We start from the raw sequence: 22,599 nt of genomic DNA, 5'->3' as shown, positions 1-22,599 counted from the left end.
GGTCAAAGCCCCATGCACACACGCAAGATCCGTTGAACATGCAACTTAGTGGCGAAAAGGGGAACCGCTACCATTGGCCTGTGACATAATAGCAGACATAAAGCTCCACATCTAAAAGGTCAAGCTCACTGTTTTGCATCAAAATCATTGAGACACTCGCACAATCTGCACCTTTTCTCTTTAGGAAGAATGCTTCCATCAACTTGTAGGCAGTAATGCCATGGCTTTACCGAAGGACGTGGGTGAACCCAAAATGGATTGTGCTGCTGTGTGTGCCACAGGAAACAGGCAAACAATGCTAATGGTGCATTTGACTGGTCGCTTGCAAGTGCTCTAGAGTGCTCTCGCTGTGCTGTTCGCATTCAGCTTGTCGAAATTCAGTGCCTGGAGCACATTCAACTGGTTCATTCATAGCACTACACCCAAACTTTGGAGTGCTAGAAGGTTCTCTCAGCTTCGAGCTAGGAATGCAACTGAGATCCGACAGAATCTCAATCATGTGATTACTCTGACTGCTCTGAGGGCAGCAGAATGTTCAGCTCGGGCAGGCTCTCTCTGGCTCCAATGTCGGGAAGGCTCCACATCGCTGTAATCCGAGCTGCAGTGTAGTAGGAACCAGTCAAATTTACCACAAATCCTATTTGTCATTGAAAGTCTATGTTCCCTTGCTTGGTCATTAGCACGCCCATCTGATATTTATGTTGTCCTTGCCTTTGCTTGTGCTACCTCTATTTTAAAAGCTGTACCTTAACTAGCCCAAGATCGTGCTCTGTACAAAACTTGTTGCTTATCAAATTGAGCTTAACATTTACTGGTGGTGCAACAGTGCTGTTTGTTGTGCATATAATCAAGCAACTCCAATTGCATGTGGTCAGGTGCATCATGAATTGCCAAAACATGGGCTAATCACAAATGTGCTTTCAAGACTAATTGAATGAGGCTTTCTGACTGAAACTTGGTGTGTTTACGCCTGAGCAACTGGTTGGGCTAGGTAGTGCGTTTTTTGGTAAAAGAATTTACTGCAAAAAATAACACTGCACACAGATGCATATATAGGACCAGCTTGTGCATCTCACTTCTGTGTAGTGTCAATCAATGCACTGAATTCTTTCACCACAAATTGGTTATCATTGGTTACCACAGGTGCTACCTTTAAAACTATTTCCAACACGTCTTCAAAAGAAGTTTCCTGAACAAAATTTTAAAATCTTCAGTTTATTGGCATGCCATGTATGCTTCTTACAACGCAGGCAGGCGCATACAGAGCTCAATCTGTAGGGGACAAGGCACGAATGCAGCGACGCATGCAAAATATTTAGGGACCTCCTCCATTGAAAGTTTGTGTGCCCCCAAAAGTCATAAGAGCAAACTAAAAAAAATAAAATAAGTCTTTGCTGACTCATGAATGTGGTCGTTTCTATTCAAATATGGCGCATCATAGTAAATAAAACAGTTGTATTTTCTATACCAGAAAATGCGAATGAAATTGTAGGACTACTATTTTCAAATCAGGTGCCATGTATGCTTCAGTTCCTTAACTTGGCCTTTATAGCTTGAAGAAGTTCTCCCGTGAAGACATTGCCAGAGCATAAATGTTATCCAGCAGATACCAGCCAGTCTTGCCCAGTATCGTTCATATTAGTGCAGCAGTGTGCTTTTGCCAATTTGCCTGTATAGTAAGGTAGTAAATATGATGCAGCAATGGGCTAGTAGTTGCCAGTAATGCTGATGCATTGTTGTGAAAAGTTCAGAGATATGTAACAGCCTTCCTATCTCTTCCCTCAGTGATGAACAGTAGTTTTACCATTGCACTCAGATCAGTGGTCCTATGTCGCCAGAAAGTGCTCCACGATACTCAGTACTGTTGGCAATGATGTGATGATGTGTTAGCAGCCTTGAGCATTTTACTGTAAGAATGGCATTTGGTGAGACTGAAATACTAATGAAAAGGGTTGTCTTAGTCCTCACAAAAGCTTTTAGCTTTGCAGAAAGCAGGATTTTTATTAGTAACATCCCCAGCAATTCATGGCATTTTTCTGCTTCAGGATTGGAGAGCCAAAAAAAACTGCTTAGATAGCACGCATCAATACTTCATGACTGTGTGCTCTTGGCTCAGTAGTACATTTAGTAGTTTATAGTACTTCATTTTTATAAATGACCCTACGAGTGCTCCTGAAGTAATATGATGAGGTATCATTAGAGCGGGGTGGGAGAAATGTGAGAGCCAGGATTGCTTTTAGTTTATGCAGTCAAGTTGAGAGTTGGTAGCACTAAAAAAAAAAAAAAAACAATAAAGATTCCTTCCAAGTGCTCAGGGAAAAATTTGCAGGATGCTTAAGCTTTGCCTTTAAGAGTAACATGCTATAGCACTCAAAGATCCCGGCTGCTCCTCGCACTTCCTGGCAACTTCAGCTTACGCAACCATAATGTTTACCGTGAAATGCCAGTAGTGAACGGTATGCACGAAGGTGAGCTTTCTGGTAGAAACATGGCCTCTCGCGTGGGCCGTGACGTGGCAGAGATGAGCACCAACTAGAGGTGTCGCAAAAAACCGGACGCAACACTTTATGGCCTTTGACACTTGCGCGCACCTGTGTTTGCAAATCTCGGTGGCCACGGCCGTTCTATCAATCTTAGAAACGCTGGAAAAGGGGTTTGTGTTTTGAGTTTCCATGTAACAGAATTACGTTTTCTCATATATTCAAATCACAATGCCATGCCATCGTGTCTGTAGGTTGTGCGTAAGTCGTACTTTATTATTTTTTTGACATATTTCACCTTGAGAAATTAAGTTAGTTCAGTAACTTCCTTGCGCTACATGGAGGGCCTGCGTAGTTGTGTATGCATGGTTAGAAATAATTTTTGCTGAAATGATGGTTGACGTGGGATGCAGACACCAGATTTTCTGTGACACGAGGCCGTTAAAGGGACTGATAAGCAATTTTCGAGGGCCTAGTACTTCATGGTGCAACTCAAAGCCCATCCTTGGTAGTGTTTACACTAGCACCAGTTATTTCCAAACACACGTGGATATTTAGTAAGCACAATTTTTCGGTTGAGCAGCCTCTAAAAAAGTAAGAGTCCTTCCTCCAACAACGCTGAGAAGTGAGAGCGACGTCAATAGCCTGTCTCGCAAATTGTGAAAGCCACCCATCGTTCTACCTTCATAGGAGTGAGTAACTGCGGTTAACCACTTACATTTTGACCTTTTCAACCACTTTTGAAGATAAAAAGCTGGTGCAATAAGTTCACATTGTTGTACAGACATTTCTTATACTTGTAGCACGTTTTTTCCTCAAGTACACGCCTATGTCATGGCTGGCTGGTCCCCGTCATCATTGTTCTGTCGATAGAAAAGCCAAGCCAACTCATCAAAAACGAAGATGAAAGCAGCGCCACTTTTCTGCTCACTATATACGAAGATTTATCCGCACATTGTTAGTCAGGAAAAACTTGTAATAGTAAAAAGTATACTGCATTTCAATACTAATAGAAAGACCAGGAACCACGTACACTAGTAGGTCATGTGGTGGACCTCTTATGCAGCTTCATGTTTTTGCTCCATGGGGCACTACAGGTCATTTTTCGCAACTTTCAGTGATGAGTTAAAAATATCAATCCACATTTAATGGGAGAAACGGTTTGTTTTAGCCACTTTGATAGGGAATCATTCCATCAGTGGGGTTATCTCGATTCATGTTCTGAGCAGTTATCTCCCTTCAACGCTGTCGCGTTAAAGTATAGCATATTAGTTCAACTGTCTTTTATGTTTTCATCATATGCTAGCTTTTTAACCATGGCTTTCTGGTCACATTGACCAATGTCCACATGTTAAACCTAATCTGCTTGCCGGATTGGTTTCATACAGTGCCTAATGGCAGTCATGGTGAAGTTGTAGCTTGGTTTTTCTGTTGAGCCTCTGTCATCTGTTCATAGCCTTTGATGTACATATCTCTATGCCAACAGCTGCTGTAGCCATGGACATTTACAAAAAAAAAGGGCGAACAAGAAAGAAAGAAAGAAAGAAAAAAAATACAAACATTGAAACCCAATCAGAAAGCATGGCTGCTGTGCAGCAACACCAAGAAGGCTGCATTGCTGTTGCAAACTTGCTCTCCTGTTTCTTAACTGTGTTGTCACCACTTGGGTTTGGTTTGTGCTTTGATTTTAATTGCCGTATAATGCGATAAGAAGGTTTTTGGGTTACAAGGGGAAGTACAGAATACACACCCTCAGCACAGAGCCTAGGATTCAGGGGTGCATCATAAAAGTTACGTATACACTCCCAAGTGCATGACACTACTTCTTTTTCTTTTCATTTTTATAGTTCGACCATTGTTCTTAAACTTTACCTGCTGGCGAAATTACTTAAGCATTGCTTAATAAGAAGTGTGGCTGAAGAAGTGAACCTCAACAAATTAAGCTTGATGTACCAAGCTATCACGTAGGTTATGCATGCTTTTGGCACGATTGGCACAATATGGAGGTGTGCTCCATAGTTTCTGCTAGTAATATTTCTTGGAACACTAGGCAGGAAGATCTTGACCAGCCGCATGACAACATCTGCGCAAGTTGTCCACTCTCCCCACGAATGATCTTAGAAAAGTTTCTTTTGAGTAGCTTGCGATGCAGTGCTGAAGGTACCTGACACTTAATACGCCATTGCATCACGCAATAATGTATGCGCAACACATCTGTTCATCAACTGACATGCTTGTGCCCATATGTAGGGCATGCATGTTTCCACTGTGTTAACTCTCACCATACTTCACATTCTGTCTGTTCACTGTTGTTCAGAATGTTATGCATTGCTTCCACATTCTGGTTCAGTTGACTTACTTGCCTGGGGAACCTTCCATGACTGAAATGCACGTGTAAACCTTTTCATCATTTATGTGCCACGAGATTTTTGAGAGCGTCCTAAATACACGAAGACTCCTTACACAGCCACACACTGCAAGATTGCAGGGGTGCCGCAGCATGTTGGAATTCATTTTGTGGCGTGTATTAGATAGTCTTCGGTGGTCGCCAGCATTAGTATGCCACCACGTGATTAGCAGCAGACATTGCTTGATATGCACCGACAGTTCAGATCACTGATTTCCTAGGGCTCTAGGACAGAAATGTCAATGCAGTCTGAGCCATCAAAACCCAGCTGCCTTACTTACCCTACAGTAGTCCGAAATTGTAGATGCTCTTTGTCATTGGACGTGCGCCTAAACTTCGTTTTTCGTTTCTTAAAATTATTATTGTTGCATTAAAAAGAACTGTTCTTCTTTTCATGCCATCTCAGTTTCATTTATCTAAAGTGACAAGACTTTCACATTGCATTCCAGCTCGCTTAAGCTCTCTCTCTCTCTCTCTTGGAAATGTCTGTATGGTTGTTGCATGGCTCTATGCACAGTGTTGGTTTTGCCTCCTTCTTCTATGCTGTGAAAATGCTTGCATTGCCTTGGGGAGACAGCAAGAGACCTTGAATGTTGCCTTCAGTGCATGAGAGTAAGAAGCAGTTTTCAACTATCCAGGAGTGAAATATCACATCACCAGGCTGGCAGACCTGATATGTAGCCATGGTGCTATATATCTGGGAAGAATGTTGATGAGAACTGTGTACCCACAGAAAATCGAGACATATTTTAATACGTACACCTTGTGTCAAAGTGGCATACACCTAGTAGCATGTATACCGAGTGCTGAAGTTATCTGTTTGGGCAGATGCCCAGTGACCCAAGTTTATGTATAGTGCCCACGAATATATCCAGCGAGGAAATGACAATGAACACCAAACCTCGGAAGGGAGACAAGGAAAACGTTGCTTTAAAAAACTGCTCTGCAGCAAATCATATCACAAGTTGCGATGTGCAACCTGTTCTGGAAATGTGATCCAATTGCCTCAGAGTCTGCACACTTGTCGATCATTATGGCACCGGGGTGGTTTCTGTATCGCAATTTCTTGGAATACCATTCGAGCCCCACAACAGCATGAGATGCAGCCATTCGGTGAAAAAGCACAGTGTGGCATTATTGGTATTATTAGTACCCTTTAACAAAGTGCTAAATCTGGACAAACTCATCCCCTAAGCAGGTGATAGCAACGCTACTTGCCATGCATTTCTGCCCAAATTCATTGCCCGATAGCAGAGGGGTGAACAAGTGCTCCACTGTTACGTGACTTGTTCCAAAATGACCAGTGAAAGACACAAACCCAGTCCATATAGGCCAGTGGAATTAGAATTTCTCGATCCAGAGAGATATCCAAAGAGAGCTCTCTGCGTTGACCACTGTGATCCATTCTAAGGGTGCCACAAATTCTGTCACCTGCCTGCCTGTTGCTGTCTCTTGTTGGCAGGTGACTTTGATGTGAGCTCAATGACCACCGTGCTGAGGGATAAGGATAGTGAGATCTGTCGGGGCACCGAGCACAAGCGGCCGACTGCTGCCAGTCAGGTAAATAAAACCACTGACTATACACTGGCACGCTTGTTGAAATTTCGTGAAGGTTGTGTACATCTGAGCTAACCAGGCATCCTTTTGTCATCCGTGGGGACATTATCTTGTGTTTCTGTCTTGTGGAACAAGTTTGGGGAACAAGCTTGTGGAGCATTCAACTTATTGCTGCTTTCCTTTCTCAAGCATGTGTACTGTAGTATGTGTGGTCTTTGCAAATCCAAGCAGGCTGGCGCCATCGTATAGAAAGTTTGTCGAACACATTTTGATGTTTGTGCATTTGCAATTTAATGGAAGCTAGTATTAATTGTTTGTGTTGAGGCTAAAGCATTGCAGCCTTCTTTAAAAAAAAATGTTAGTGATGTGTACTGTCTCTGTAATCTGTAAAGTGCATCTTTTGTTAGCTGTTTTGAGGAGTACACAGGAGAATGCCCTGAAGAGTTTACCAATAACTGTACTCAATGACTTGGGCAGCCATTGCTTGCCAGGCAAAGTGCAGCATGCTGTACTCGTGTTGCCTGACGCCTTTCGCAGGTGTCTGTTCTCTCTCCTGCTTCGAGCAAGAGGCTGTGCTGCCACTGGTTCACGGGCACGCCTGACCCGGCACACTCGGTGTTCAAGCCCTTCATTTTCTGTGATCAAGTGGTTCCTTCACGCCACATCGTCTCGCCTGTGTTCGAGCACGACCCAGCGAAGGTATGGTCTGGTAGTTTCTTTTTGCTGTGATAGATGTTTTGTGTTCTTGTCGCCGCTCAAAACGTTATTATTTTCCTGACTTTGTGCCCCTCTTGGCTTTTGCAGGCACGGCAGAAAAAGGTCAACTAGTGCATGAGTGCATTTTTTAGCACATATCGGGGATGGATATCTTGAAACTATTGCTAATCACAGGATTTCTACTAAATTAACTGACATAAGTTCTGCAATTGCAATAGTGCTTTATGGGCCATAATATGAATAATTAAGAAATTAATCTGTGAAAGTTTGTTAGTTAGCCAATTGATCAATCGAGCCTGTGGGCTTCTCCTGTTGTCTTGGTAAAAAAGAAGGACAACACCTGGTGATTCTGCATATATTACCACCATCTAAACAAAATTACAAAGAAGGATGTCTGCACACTGCCACACATAGATGACACATTGGATTGCCTACACGGCGCGGCCTATTTTTCATCGATAGACCTGCGCTCCAGTTACTGGCAGATTGCCGTCGATGACATCGACCGTGAGAAGACCGCATTTGTTACGCCAGATGGCCTTTATCAGTTTCAAGTCATGCCGTTCGGCTTGTGCAATGCTCCAGCCACCTTCGAGCGCATGATGGACACGCTCTTGCACAGCTTTAAGTGCTCTATATGCCTTTGTTACTTCAACGACGTCATCGTGCTCTCGCCGACCTTCGTGACACACCTTGAATGCCTTCTGTCTATTCTTTCCGTCTACTGTGCTGCTGGGCTACAATTAAATTCTTCGAAGTGCCACTTTGGTCGCCGTCAAATTACTATCCTCGGTCATCTCATAGACTCAACTGGCGTGTGCCCCAGTCCCGCAAAAGTTCGTGTTGTTCTCGATTTCCCTGTGCCGACCTGTGCCAAAGACGTCCGCAGCTTTGTAGACTTATGCTCTTATTGCCGTCAATTTGCCCGAAATTTCGCATGCATTGCTCAGCCTATGACTGAACTTCTGAAGAAAGGCACCCCATTTTCATGGGGTCCTGACCAAGCTGCTGCCTTCCAACGCCTTATCACCCTGCTGCTCACTACTCCGCCAATTCTTGCTCACATCGACTCATCTCCCCCAACAGAGGTCCGTACAGATTCTAGTGGCTATGGAATTGGCACGGTTTTATCTCAGTGTCAATGTAGGCATGACAAAGTTATTGCGTATGCAAGTTGCCTGCTTTCACATGCTACACGCAATTACTCCATTACAGAGCGCGAGTGCCTCGCACTTGTATGGGCAGTGAGCAAATTCCAGCCCTACTTATATGGTCAATGTTTCACTGTTGTCACGGACCATCACGCTCTCTGTTGGCCCTCGACACTTAAAGATCCAACAGGTCGTCTAGGTTGCTAGGCACTACGTCTTCAAGAATTCACCTACACAGTAGTGCACAAGTCCGGTAGGCTACACCAGGATGTCGATTGTTAATCTCGGCACCCCGTCGACACTCCCGACTCCATTGATTCAACTGCTGGAATATTCACACTCTTCACCTTCCACCACATTGGCTAGGAGCAAGCATGTGATACGTCCTTGCACAATTTCATCAGCCGCCTCCATTCTTACCTGTTAGACCCCTCGCTTAGCTTGTTCCTCATTTTGGATGGCATCTTATACCGCCGAAATATGTGCACAGAAGGACAAGAACTGCTGATAGTCGTTCCTTCTCATCTCCGGGCAAATGTACTTGCACAACTCCATGATGTCCCCACCGCTGGCCACCTGGGTGTTTCCAGGACCTACGGCCGTGTTTGGCGACAGTTTTTCTAGCGTGGACTCTACCGTACCGTGCGACGTTATGCCACTGCTTGCGAGCCATGTCAACGTCATAAGAAGCCTGCTTTGCTTCCGGCTGGAACCCTCCAGCCAATTGATATACCCACCAAACCGTTTTATCATGTTGGCCTCGGCCTGTTGGGCCCTTTCCTTACCTCCAGTGCTGGAAATAAGTACATCGCCGTTGCAACGAATTATTCAACTCGCTATGCCATCACACGAGCCATCCAGACCAGTTGTGCTACCGATGTCGCAGACTTCCTGCTCCAAAACGTCATTTTATACCACGGTGCTCTTTGCCAGCTTCTCACAGATAGGGGCTGCTACTTTTTTATCTCAGGTTATTGAAGATCTACTTCGTTCTTGTGCCACGAAACACGAGTTCACGACAGACTACCACTTTCAAATGAATGGTCTCACTGAATGCTTGAACAGAACACTTACAGATATGCTTTCGATATATGTCTCCTCAGATGATCGCGACTGGGACGGTGCTCTTCGGTTTGTGACGTTCGCATACAATTCGTCACGTCACGGCACCACTCTCTACTCCCCCTTCTATCTCCTCTTTGGTCGTGACCTGACATTGCCTTTCGGCATGCTCCTGCCAACTGCTTTCAAGTCCCTGTCTGAGTATCAGGGGCGTAGCCAGGGGGGGGAGGGGCTTATGGGGCTTCAGCCCCCCCCCCAAATTTTTTTGTGTTGTCATGCACCGCCGACTAAAACAACCCCCGGCGCCGGAAATCATTCTAGATTTTGTCTAGAATGTATGTTTCACGCTCGAAAAGACATTTCGGCGCGAATATTGCAAACTTGTGTTAGATTTCGTGGCAACTCCCATGCGCCTGGAGCAGGGGCGTAGCCAGGGGAGCGAGCTTATGGGACTTCAGCCCCCCCCCCCCCCCCATGAACTTTTTTTGTGTTGTCATGCACCGCCGACTAAAACAATCCCCTGCGCCGGAAATCATACTGGATTTTGTCTAGAATGTGTGTTTCATGCTCGAAAAAATACATTTCGGCGCGAAGATTGTTAACTTGGGCTCAATTTCGTGGCAACGTCCATGCACCTGGAGTCGCATAACGTAAGGAGCCCCATCCGAGCACAAAGTTTCAAAGGCGTTTTAATGGCGAGCGGGCTCATCGTGGCATCTCACGGAGACTGCGGAATCAATGGAGCGCATGGATTTCAATTCCGAAACTTTATGGGCATAAAGATCACATAAACTTTTGATGTGAAAGGTGAATTGGACATTTCCAAAGTCGTGCTTTAGATTTTCAATTCCAGATCATTGTGGGTTTAGTGTTCTCATACATATTTGATGCCAAAGGTGCATTGGCTTTTCTAAAGTCGTACATCGAACCATACAACGAGACAAGCCAAATCAACACATTATCAGACAAGCTGACAAAGCATGCAGCGAGGCCAGATGAGACCAAGCTCTGTGGTGGTTCATTTGTGGCGTCATGTCACAGAAAATAATATCAACATTTATTTCACCTGCGCCAAAGCATCCATGCGAGCCATTATATAAATCCAGCATAGGTAACTATGTTGTTATTTTTTCTACTTCGACTTTTATTCACGAGGACACATTGAGCCTCTTCAATTTTCTTGTTCTCACTAACCACGGGCTGCCAGAGCCAGCCAGAGGTCATGCGTTTTTCACGTGTTGCCCTGGGAACCGGGCGGCGCACTTCGCTGCGCGTTCGTTTTTCTCTGGCCGAGTGGACTTTGGCCTCACAGCGTTTTGGACGCTTTCTGGTTAGCCGACGAGAAAAAGAAGCAATGGTCACTCGCCGCCACCACTGCGGGAACTCGACGGATTCCGATGCATTCGCTTGAGGGCATCAACTTCATTTCGATGTTATCGCAACCTCTCTGGAAAGTCTTTTGTCTCGCCAGTGTATAGGATGACGAAGAGCATGCATATGGTTCTCTGTAGGCCAAGCGTCCCACGTTTTCTTCGATATTCCTTCAGTAGCCACCTTAGGTGCCCAAAGTAGGCGTTTTTTTCATTTTGGTGCACCAGCCCCGCAAAAGAAAAAAAGAAAAGACGTAGATGTGGCGCAGTGAATTGTCGCATGGTGAAAGTTCAATGTTATTACTTCTTTTGCCGAAAGGAATGGGCCACGGCACTCTTCAGTTACTGGATACTCTTACTACGCTATTGCGATAGCAATTATATACACTCAAGGCGCATTCCTGCCGTCGCCGTTGATGTCATGTTCCGTATGAAGTCCAAGAGCGATAACATCGTCACCGCGCGCCGCATGCCTTATGTGCGAGTGAATGCGTGGGGGAAGGGAAGGGTGAGCCGACGATGGTTGGACAGTCTTGCGTGCGCAACACGCAATGGAGAAAAGCGGAAAGGAAGCGCGCCGCCTTCCGTCGCGCGCGATGCATCGGAGCAATTGAAGGAGGGCGAGCGGGGGGGGGGGGGCTTAGGATTCTGTGATCTGTGAACCTGTGATTGCGCAACATGTTTATTTGCCTTGTTTGATGCACGATACAGTGTGTTTCAGCTAACTTTAGCCAGAGTTAAAAAATATGCCGATGCACTTTAAGACGACGTGACCAAATGCATGTTGCTCCCTTTTGTATGCAGTGTGTCATGCTATTTTTGTATTTTGTCTAATGAGATAATTAGTCAATAATAATTAGCCAATTCCTGAAGCAACAAAGCTAGGAAAAAAATCCAATTAGAAAGTTGCAGAGCAGTTTGCAAAACGTTCGAGTAAACTGTTTCTCTTTTTCATCTATTAGGTATTAGTGTTTTTCAGCTTGCTGTGGATGCCCGCGAAATATAAAAAAGAAAAAAAAAAAAAACTCAATGGGACATGCCCGCTTGTGCATCATGATTGCACTGTTCCCAAGCATTCTGCGCACAAATAGCCATAGGTGCGGTGCCGCTTAAAAAGTGACAGAGCAGAGATGCAAGCGTTGGCTGTTCGTTTTAAGCTAGCAACCATTGTCGCTTGCACTGCGTAAAGCGACTGACGGATGTGGTGGTGTGGTAGGTGGTAGTTCCAGACAGCGATAAACAGGCTATCATGCATCGGCTGTTAGAGCGCGAGCAATTTCGTGATGCCTTTTTCCAAAGAGGAAAAGGCAGACATGATCCTTGTCCTAGGAGCTGCAAGCGGACAGAGACGACAGGCTGCAAGAATATTTCGAAGCTGGCACCCGGGTACGCGACCAAGCCGACAATACTCAACACCTACGAATCGCTGAAGCAAACCAGAAGCTTCACAAGAAAGAGGCAGAGAGTTTCAGTCGTAAATAGTGAGGTTCGCTCCAACGTTCTGTCTTTCATGGCGGCTAATCCACGCTAGCACGTGCCGCGTGGCGCACAGTTCGGTGTGTCCAACTCAACTACCTGGAGGATATTGAAAGCAGCTGGACTGCACCCCTATCATCTGCAGTTGCATCAATGCCTGGAGTCAAGAGATCTCCAAAAGAGACTCGACATTGCGAATTAGATTTTGATTAAGGAGGAGCAGTATTCTGACTTTCTCATCAAGGTACTATGGACTGATAAGGCGAACTTTTCCCGAAATTGCCAAGTAAATGTCCACAATGCACAGTATTGAAGTGAGCAATATCCCCGCTGACTAGGAAGATCCAGCCACCAATATCAGCGGTCCTTTAACGTTTCGTGCGGAATATATGACAGCACAGTCATTGGCCCAGTGTTTTTAACAACACTCTGACCAGCAATAGGTATGTGATTTCCTCAAAGGGCCGGTTGAAGACTTCTGCTGCAACATGCCACTAGCCCGGCTTGACGCAATTGGTATCAGTGCGATGGGGCCCCAGCCGACACCTGCAGTCAAGCACAAGCATGACTTGGTGTTACTTTCCCAGGGCAATGGATAGGAAGAAACGTGCCTGTCCTGTAGCCGGCACGGTCACCCGACCTCAACCCTCTTGACTTTTTCTTGTGGGGTTATATTAAGGATTACGTGCACATAACGGCAACGACTCCAGAAGCCTTGCAGAAGATAATTGAAGTCTGCCACAGCATTTCACCGACAGTGCTCAAGGCAGCGACAGCCAGTGTTGTATCGCTGCTGAAGGCGACAACTTTGAGCACTTGCTGGGAAAGGGCATGAAAAATAAACGTAAATTCAGTGAAAGACGGAGTCTGGCCGTTTAAGATACTCTACCATTTTCAGCCTTCTGAAAACTGAGTTTTTTTTTATTGAGGGATGTTCAATTTCCTTACAGCTATCGCGAAATGACGGACTTGTTGATTTTGGAAGCATAAGCGATAACCGCTGCGTTTGCTTATCACTATAACGAACTGTCGCAAGGGAAGCACATCACTGGCGTAAATGTCACAGCCAACGCATACGTCGCTGCCCTGTCGCCTTTTAAGAAGTAGCGCGCCTATGACTATGACTATGACGGAAAGTTTGGGAGCAGTGCAATCATGACGTGCAAGCGGGCATGTCAAGCGGTGTTTTATATTTCGCGGGCATCATCAGTAAGCTTAAATACACTAATACCTAATGGATAGAAAGACAGAAAGTGTTTATTCGGATGTTCTGCAAACTGCTCTGCAACTTTTTAATTGGAATTTTTTTTCCTAGCTTTGTTACTCCAGAAGTTGATTAATTAATAGTGGCTAAAAAAATCTAATTAAGCAAACAATAAAAAAACTAGCATGACACACTACATACAAATGCAAGCAACATGCATTTGGTCCCGTCGTCTTAGAGTGCATTGGCATATTTTTAAACTCTGGCTAAAATTGGCTAAGACACTCTGTATACAGTGACTTTTGCTTAGATACGTAGATTTATTGGAGACTTATTCGTATATTTAAATATGTTGTTGCGAGGTTTTGTGGATACATGCAGTGAACTTTGTTTTCAGTCTAATTTTTTTTGCCCTTTACCAAGCTTTATCTTCGCATTTGTGTATTCCATTGTATCTTCGCATTTCTATTGTACATTGCACAGAACTCCTGCTTTCTATATTTGATCTCTGTTGCGACTATAATTTCTGTGCAATTACAATACACAACTGGTGACAGCTGCTCCTGTGCAATACATTGAAACGAAGGACGGCGTCATTGAGATTTTTCCTTGGCCGTAGCATACGTACAAAAATGTAAATAAGGTTCTTGAATGATAAAGTTTCATTAAAATATTTATCCTCAACTCGTTCATTTCACGGCCTTCACATTTATCATATCAGCGGCATGCACTGCTTTGCTGATTTCGAACTGATATAGTTCTAAAATTTGTGTGAAAGCTTCTTTACTTACTAAATAGATAAAAAAACGTGGAAGCATTGATATCAGTTTATGGCACAATTTTTAGGACATATGAATATATTTTTAATGAAAAAAAAATACATATTTTACTTGTCTTGACAGTGCGTAACGTCCAAGAATTTGTTTGCAGCATCTTTGGCAATGGTAATGCAGTTATTATTCATGTATTTGATTCCTCGACCAATTCTGTAAGGAGCAGGCCGAGCTATTTTAGCTTTGTTTTAGCTTGTTTTATTCTGTTTTAGCTTTGTTGCTTTATATATATATTAACAGAAAGGAAACCAAGAAGTGACAGGATTTTGTTCTTTCCTGGCTCTTTGAAAACTTCTGTGCTAGGACCCTCAAAGACAGTGGACTGTAAGGCATGTGTTCTATCCAACACTAATAAGCAAACTGCCTTTGCCTAGAATAGAAACTGCGAGCTTGTATTAACTTGTGGTGCCATTACCATTGCTTGAGACACTGCATGCGGACGAAGTCCTAGATAGTTAGATTTCAAAAATTACAAAGAAACAGACACATAGACAGGACGAGCTGACAGAGGAACTGTTTATTGAGATTCTCTTGTAGTAAATAGCACAGCAAATGCTCTTTAAGCATAGGGCTACCAGTAGAGCCTTTCAGTTAGAATGGCTGAAGGTCCCAAAACCAAGTTGCATCTTTCGCACCACTTTCCCCAAGTTCTTTCTGCTTCTCTTTCCGCTATGTGCGCAGACGAAGCCACGTTTCGAGTTCACCGTTGACCGTCGTCACACCCTGTACCGGCACCACGAGCAGGCCCTGCAGGCGATGCAGACAGGCAGTGCATCAGGCAAAGAACTGCACGCGCTCATGACCGAGCTGGAGGCCAAGTGCATCCGCGAGGTGGACAGCTACCTGGACAATCCTGGGAGTACGCAAGAGCTGCAGGAGCTCTTCAAGGATGTCGTTGATAGTGAGATCAAGTTCTACAAGTAGACGGCGTTCCCCCTTGCTTGTGTGGCACTTGCATGCACCACCTTATGTGTTGTTGGATGAGTCGAGGAGACTTGCTCACTCGCCGTGCATGCGTTTTGTTGCTCCCTTTTCTTTGCCATTCCACTGCCACCGTTTCTCAACTCGGGGCACTCTGTGTGCACTGAACTGTATACAGGTTGTGGGAGTGCTTTTCTTTTGGTGAGCTTTGATGAAGCTATACACTTCTTTTTTTGCCACTGGTTCATTATAACAATTACTATTAATGCCTGTTAACTCAGCGTGGCAATTGTTAGACATAATGCTGCCTTATCTGCTTGCAATGAGTAGCTGCGGTGCCTGCTTGTGTTGGGCCACGAAGCACATACGTGCAGGCCTATTCTTGAAGGATCGAGGTGTGCTCGTTTTGTCACACGTTCATCCACTCAGTCGGGTTGGAGGGTGTTGCACAGACGTGAGCAGCTGTTATCTTTGCTGAGTTTCTTTGTCTCAAGACAGTGGTAATGGTGACTCGTTGATGTATTGTGATGCTTCCTGTTTCTAAGTCATTTTCTTTTTTATTTAGAAACAAAGCTTCTAGTGTGCAGTAGGCTGTTTCTGTATGCTGTGATAGATTGCTTTTTGGTGTACTACTCGTAACATACAATCAAGGACGTTTCTTTTAGGTGTGTTATGCGACACTCACGGTTTGGGCTTGGTATATTTTGAGAATAATGCTCTGATTGAAGTACTAGTAATATGCATATTGTAAGGCCACATGAACATAAACAGATGACCAAATGCTTTCTATGTTCAATCTCTTGACATTATGCTAAGTGTTTTGAGCATTATTCGTGGTTTCTTGTTGCTTTGCATTTTAATATAGCCAAGTGAGGATTCCAGTGTCAATATAATTGGCACAATCCTCAAAACATCCTTGGATGTGAAGATTAAGTAGCACACCTTAACATTCAGGGCTTTGCCGACTATCATTTGCTGTGCTCTGCTCAAATCAGTTGGTGTGGTGGACGAATGGGCAAGACGATCCAACGGCATGCTAAATTTGCAGTGTAAACATTGATTTATGATAGTGTGCTCAACACTTTGGTCACCTGCAAATCGTAAGTAAAAAGTTGGTTATTTTAATCTACTTTTAAATTGTAAGCTGCTCTGAAGGCTTGTCAAAAAGCATATCTTGAAGGTAGCTTTCAGAGGAACTGTAACAAATGTAAAATGATGATCGAGAAGTTTGATTTCAATAAAGCTGCGCATGTGTAGTTATTTCTTGTGCCCTTGTGAGAATCTTTTATTTTTTAGTGTATTGTATTTTCTTTGGTTGGTTCAGATAGAGAGCTGTATTGATTATCTCTTGATTAAAATCTTATTTCGTTGTAGCGCAAGCTGAACAAGGACAACAGAAAGGCACATCTGACACACACAGCGCTAACTTTTAACAACAGATTTATTTCCTTTTCTCGTTGCTATATATACACTCTCAAAACGTCATACAGCACGTAGAAAATTTCGGTAAAAATGAAAAAAAAAAAAAATAAACCGGGAACCACATGTAAGCAGTTTTTTGACTCACATATTCACAGACATGTACATGTTCAGCGCGAACAAAGATAATTCAGCTCTTTTGAGGATAATGAAATGGAAGGTTTACTGATGCATGCATCGCCGAATATTGATGTGTCTAGCTTCTATTATCAAGCGCGTCGTCTCACACCTGCTTCTACTCATGATGACAGTTTCTTTAAATCTAGGTTTGCATTTGCATCTATGGGAGTACATGGCAAGAAAGCCATCAGCGGCCAAGTTGCTTACTTTTTCACTGTGTTCTCGTAGCCTGCCAGTTATGCATCTGTGTGTGTCTGATGTGCCTTTCTGTTGTCCTAGTTCAGCTTGCGCTACAATAAAATAAGATATGCCGTACCAACAAGCCCCTATAGCTATCCTCATCGACTTGATTAAAAGGTGTGTGCCAATTTTTGCAGCAGGTCTTCGGCGCTTCCTGTTTTGGCTTCATATGTGGCTTGCATGCACTTGTCTAAAGGTGACTCAGATTGCTTCCACATTCAGAACATGTTGTCTTCTTGGAGCTTTGCACGTGTATGCTGCAGAACTTATACTTCTGTGATGTCCTGTGATGACCAGCCTTACACATAGTTGAAGGTTTGATACATACAGCATGAGGCAGGATTTGACTGAGTGTCTGCCTTGTGTAATGCTGCGAGAGATTGTTGTTAAGATGAGCACCATGATATGTGCTACAAGGCAACGGCACTTGAATGTATGTATGGCACGTGACATGGAAATAGAGTCTAAGATAGAGATGGTTTATCTGTTTATGAGGTACAAGAGACAAGGTGCATGGTGAATCTGCAATGTAATTAAGCATCAGCTCAGAGCTATTGTAGGCTTTTTCTTTTTTTCTTTTCTTTTACTATTGCAGAGTTCCTTTAGACATATTTGGTCACTGCTTCCATGATGGGCACACCATAAAAATATCTGTTACTTTTTCTAGGGCCTCTGCTGGCTGTGCTCTTGTTGCTGACCTGTTCTGCTATTATTCACATATAGTGACTGATAGCTGGTAAAGAAACTAATTTTAAAACAGTGCTACACTATGTAGAAAAAAACTCTGCATAGCTTACATAAGTTGGTACTGCTTCATATAGTTTGCTAGCACATTTTGTGAAACATGACGATGAGGTAAAGTCGTTACATTTGTGTTCTATTCCAAGGCCTCTCGTGAAACCCAGTGATAACTTGCTTCACAATGGAAAACATTTTCTTGAATGCTGGGCAGAGCCACACAGGCGGTAGCTCAAATTGAGAATTTGAGTATGCAAGGACTTCTTACTCGTGCTGTCAGCGTTTTCTTTTCTTCAATCATCGATGGATGAATTTCCTGCGGGTAGGCAGAGGTGTGTTTATAAATTGCAAACTGTGGCGTGTATGAGTATAAAACTTGTTGTGAAAGAACAGAGATAATTGATCCTGAACACGTTAGTTTAGCAGCTTTTCAGTGCTATATTTATACCGCTGTACAGAGGAGGAGTAAGTGTGCTTGCAATCACTTTTTGCATATGTGTGAGACACATGAAACATTCCGCTGTGGTCAATTCACTTTTGACATTTCTCTTCTCTTCTTGAGAACACAGAGATTTTACTGTAGCAGCTCACACACCCTGTCTCTTTAACAACTAATGAGTGCTCGCTGTAGCCGTAGACAGTATGATTGTGCGTACGATTCAGTACCGCTTATTCAAAACGTTCCTTAAGGTTGCGAGAATCGCGAACGCTTGCAAGAAAAGCAAAAGGGTTCCTTCGTTGCTTGAATGTTTCGCTAACGTACATCTCAGATCAAAAGAAAGATGTGCCAGATTAAGTAAACATGGTCGAGGATGACAAGTAGCATGGTAAATTAACTCTTGTTATAGTGCTTTGAAATGAAGTCTTGTTAATGATGTGGCATGTGGTGTGAGAATGGCATTGCATTGCGCTAAAACTTTTCCTTGTGTGTACAGTGACATTGACGTAGTAGTTCTGCGGAAACCCGCAAGGTGGAGAGAAGCAATGAATGCAATGGCTTTTCTTTCGAGGAACCCGTATGGGTTTCCTTTGTAGCAATTGCTACAAAACGGGTGGATGTCTCATTTTCCCTTTATTCACAGTGACATTACACAATACTTTCATTAAAGCAATGCTGACGGCAAATATTGAGTTAGTCTAGATTGTTAGATTAGACTTTGTGGATGACTCAGTTGCAGAATTGCAATTGCCCTGAAAAGGCTTCACAATTATTTCACAATTCAAATGCTGGTGATTGTGGATGTCATGCACTGCTCCCTGTTTTAAGTCGGAGGACCCTGCATTTCAATAAAAAGCACTGATGAAGCAGTGTGAAGAGGTAGCACCAGTGAGTTCTGTAAGGAAATTCAACAATATCGACCAATCTGCACTTTATTCCCTGTAGGACTGCAACCTAATGACTATTTTGTTATCAATGCGTGGCTGCAGTTTGCCAATTATAAATGGGACACCTTACACATTGGAGGTGGTTCTGTATCTTCGCAATGGTAGCATCAATCCTGCCTTGCAATTATGTCATTTTCTCACTTGCGAGCACCCTGTCCAAGGCATGCTTTGGGAATTTTTGAAAGCTAGTCTTACCTACTTAGATAAACATAATATTTGCCTCTAGTACACCTTAAGGTGACAATTCTTGCTTACAGACCTCTTTCGCTACTTCTAGCAACCTCATTTGCTTGTGCTTTTGTTTGGTTTCTTGCCACTTGCTACATGCTGTTTGAATATTTGCAGACAGAGTTGTTAAAGTGGCCGATAAGATGTTGCCGACTTGGGAAGAACCAAGTCAATATAAGTTCTTGCCATTAGTTGCACGAATGTTGTCATTCATGCTGTTGGCCTCGAGGTGTCCCTTATGGTCTCCATCCTCCCGTTCCTGTGCTTTAGCCCCAATTGCTAGTCCTTTGTTCTGTACCACAGGCTTTTTAAATGCAAGTGGGGATACAATGACTTTGGTAGAGATTTGCTTGGGACTTCATGGCCTTCCTGTGTATGGGCTAGCATTATACGGGGTTTTAGGAGACTGAGCTAACAGACGTGGATGTGGAGTATGCATTCATGCCTGCTAAGGTTGTGGCAGCAGGAACAGTGTTTTATTTATTATCCACGATGTGCCAGGTGTTTACAGCTTTGCTGCATCAGCACTTTCTGATGTCATTAGGAGCGCGGGAGGCTGCAAGTGCAACTTTGTTGTTTGCGTTTGGCTTCCAGCTTTAATCGTACAGTCCACGGCTCTGTGAGCAAAAGCTATCTTGGCACTGTGTAAAGCGGCTATTGTGCGGAGATTGTGCTTTGTTCTGGAAAGATAAATGAATCCCGAGCTCAGCTGTGTTGTTAGGCTCCTTTTCTTTTGGTTCTGTGATCACTATTCTTGCTAGCACACTCTTTCACGAAAACACTGATTTAAACAGCACCGATGAGAATTGAAACAAAGCTTGAAGTGTCGTAGAAGTGCACTTTGGGTTGTGTAATAGCTACATTCCCTATCATCGGTAAACTGTATAAGCTGAAGCAGTCCTTATAGCTGCCAGGGTGCAGCAACCCGTGTTTCCAAAGTTTCTGTGGCACCATGTGTACTTTTTTTACCTTATTCATGTCATCAAAAATGTGCTATGGTCCTGAGTGCACACTGAAGCTGAAATATACAATCTGGAGGATTGCTGTTGTCTTGTTGCTTTGGTAGCTTTGTTGCCAGAGTGCATAAGCTCACGCTCACATTGACTGGATTTTGTCTGTTGTAATCTTTACTGTGAAAAGCTCAAGTGTATTTGTGTGTACGTGCTGCAGCATACTGAATGACTGCAGAGATGGCATCCTTGTTAAGTAAGGCATTCGTTGGGTAACTGAGACATTTGTGGCCAACGTATATTCATGTAAACCTTTCAGTGAAGTTCCTATTGTTATTTTCAAGGTACAGTTTATTTTTGACGCCAGTTGTTCCTCCTTTCTGTTCTGATTGTTATTTGTTTACAAATTTTGTTGTGGCCAACAGTGTTCTCCACAGTTTGGTACTTTGATATCTGCAGTAATTTGCTTTGCAATAGCACTTGCACTTGTCTTCCTTTTGAGTTTAGTGCATGGTTAAGTTTGCCTTATTTGACCATGCTTCGTTTGAAAGAATGAGTGTCAATAAAGAATGGCAGCTTGAGCCTTGTGCCTTGAATATCTTAAATAGCAGCGGAGGTTCATGAGGTATGACACCTCTGCATGGTCATCCGATTTCATGTGTGAGCGCCCCCGCATATTTTATTGCAAGGGGGAGTTAATTTCCTTTCCCTTTATGCTTTGCTAGCTACAACACTAGTTAAGGAGGGAGGGTGTTTAAGGCCCTCTTCGGGGAACTGACCCGCGTCCTTCGTTTGAAAGAAGCATATACGACAGGACCCTTACGCGGTAATGGGCTCATATAGCAGTGTGAGAAGTTCACATGTGCTTTGCAGCACTCGCATTAACTGGGACGCACTGTGGAAATGCCTCTTTTAAGTACTGCGGTAGCATCGTCTGCTACGCCGTGCGGCGCATAGATGCCAATGAGTAAGGTTTGGGGGAGCGCGCGTGCCACGCAGAATGCAATGCAGGGCACGAGGCAAAAAATGAAAACCTGAAGACGCGCAGACGCATTGTGTCTCTGTCTCAAGGCCTGTCCGTCACCGAAGACGAAGCCTGCTTTTTCTTCCGAAAAGCCTCTCGCCTTTACACATACAACACAACTTCATATACCTTATACTGATGGGAGGAGAGGGGCACTGCCGCCCCCCCCCCTCAGCCCTGAGGACTGACCACCTCTTATGTACGAATTAAGTAAGCCTTGGTTTCATAATAAAATTTAGGCAGAACCCATCTCACGATGACTCAACAGTAATCCGTTTAGCATTGAATCAATATAGCGACAGTGTATGGCCATCGTCAAAACTAGTTATGTATGAGGCATGTACTGCAGCAGGATTTCTTTTTCGCGCTTCCTTAAGAGCGCTCGGCAGCATCTAGCACCGTCACTGAGAAGCCTGCGCGTTGCCTCTGATATGCATGGCGCGCTGGCGTGTGCGAACACTGAGGAAGTGTCATACAGCAATCGGGCACCCATCTTCCATTTCTTTCTGGACACGCTGCGCCATCTAGTGGCGCTACCAAGAAGTGCGCGTGTGGCCTCCAAGACGAGAAGCGTCGTGTGCCAAGGCCTGGGAATGCTTAGAAATGTCCCCTCGCTTGCCACTCACTCAATGTCACATAGTAGTGACCCAATGTGCGAGATGTTCATTGAAGAGCACATATACCCAGTGCATTTGTGGCGCACCTCCTAAAATGTCATGTTGCTGTCCTTGAGGCAGCGTCATGACTAGGGTTCAATTCCATTCAACGTCAGGGAAATTTGAGGGACCCTTCAATGGCATTAGCATTCTTTGGGTACTTCACGCACTTTCTGCGGCTATCTATACACGTATCTATGTTAGCATCTAACCGTTTTCCTGCCTATCTGGGTCATTGGTTGGTCCGTGGTCGAATGGTTAGCACATTGGGCTGTTGTGCTGAGGTAACGGTACGAAACCATCCATCGGACAAGCTTGGTTCACTGAGTGTACATGCCAATGTGTACATGCGTGCTGCTCTTAACGAACCTCTCACGCCTACATGAGCCCACTGTGGATGCAGGACTGGGTAGGCTGTTTGAAGAAACTATTTGACACTGACTGGAGCAATGGGCACATGCCACTCGGTCCGTGCTGGTCTTCAATGAACCTGCTTGATGCCAAATTGGGTCACTGGGCAATGTGCCAGTAAGTGTGTTCCACTCTTAAATGAGTGTATTTGATGCTAACTTGGGTAACTAAGGATGTGTCACGGGGAAT

The 22,599-nt window shown here is 44.1% G+C and overlaps 1 protein-coding gene across 4 annotated transcripts in view; it reads left to right on the top strand.

The window, feature by feature from the left end:
• The window catches only part of LOC142572915 (secernin-2), a 129,498-nt gene extending 113,060 nt beyond the window's left edge, over window positions 1–16,438 (top strand). For 2 of the 4 annotated variants that reach the window (XM_075682363.1, XM_075682367.1), the window contains 3 exons: window positions 6,350–6,447; window positions 6,982–7,143; window positions 14,939–16,438. In XM_075682363.1, coding sequence (XP_075538478.1) covers window positions 6,350–6,447; window positions 6,982–7,143; window positions 14,939–15,181 — 503 coding nt within the window. In that variant the 3' untranslated portion in view covers window positions 15,182–16,438. The remainder of the gene's footprint in view (window positions 1–6,349; window positions 6,448–6,981; window positions 7,144–14,938) is intronic. The other 2 variants (XM_075682365.1, XM_075682364.1) reach the window with 1 other exon arrangement.
• Window positions 16,439–22,599: the final 6,161 nt, after the last annotated feature.

This window comes from Dermacentor variabilis, chromosome 2 (genome assembly GCF_050947875.1).
Source record: "Dermacentor variabilis isolate Ectoservices chromosome 2, ASM5094787v1, whole genome shotgun sequence".
NCBI classification, from domain to species: domain Eukaryota; kingdom Metazoa; phylum Arthropoda; class Arachnida; order Ixodida; family Ixodidae; genus Dermacentor; species Dermacentor variabilis.
The sequence above is the reverse complement of the archived record's forward strand: the minus strand, read 5'-3'. Positions and strand labels throughout refer to the sequence as shown.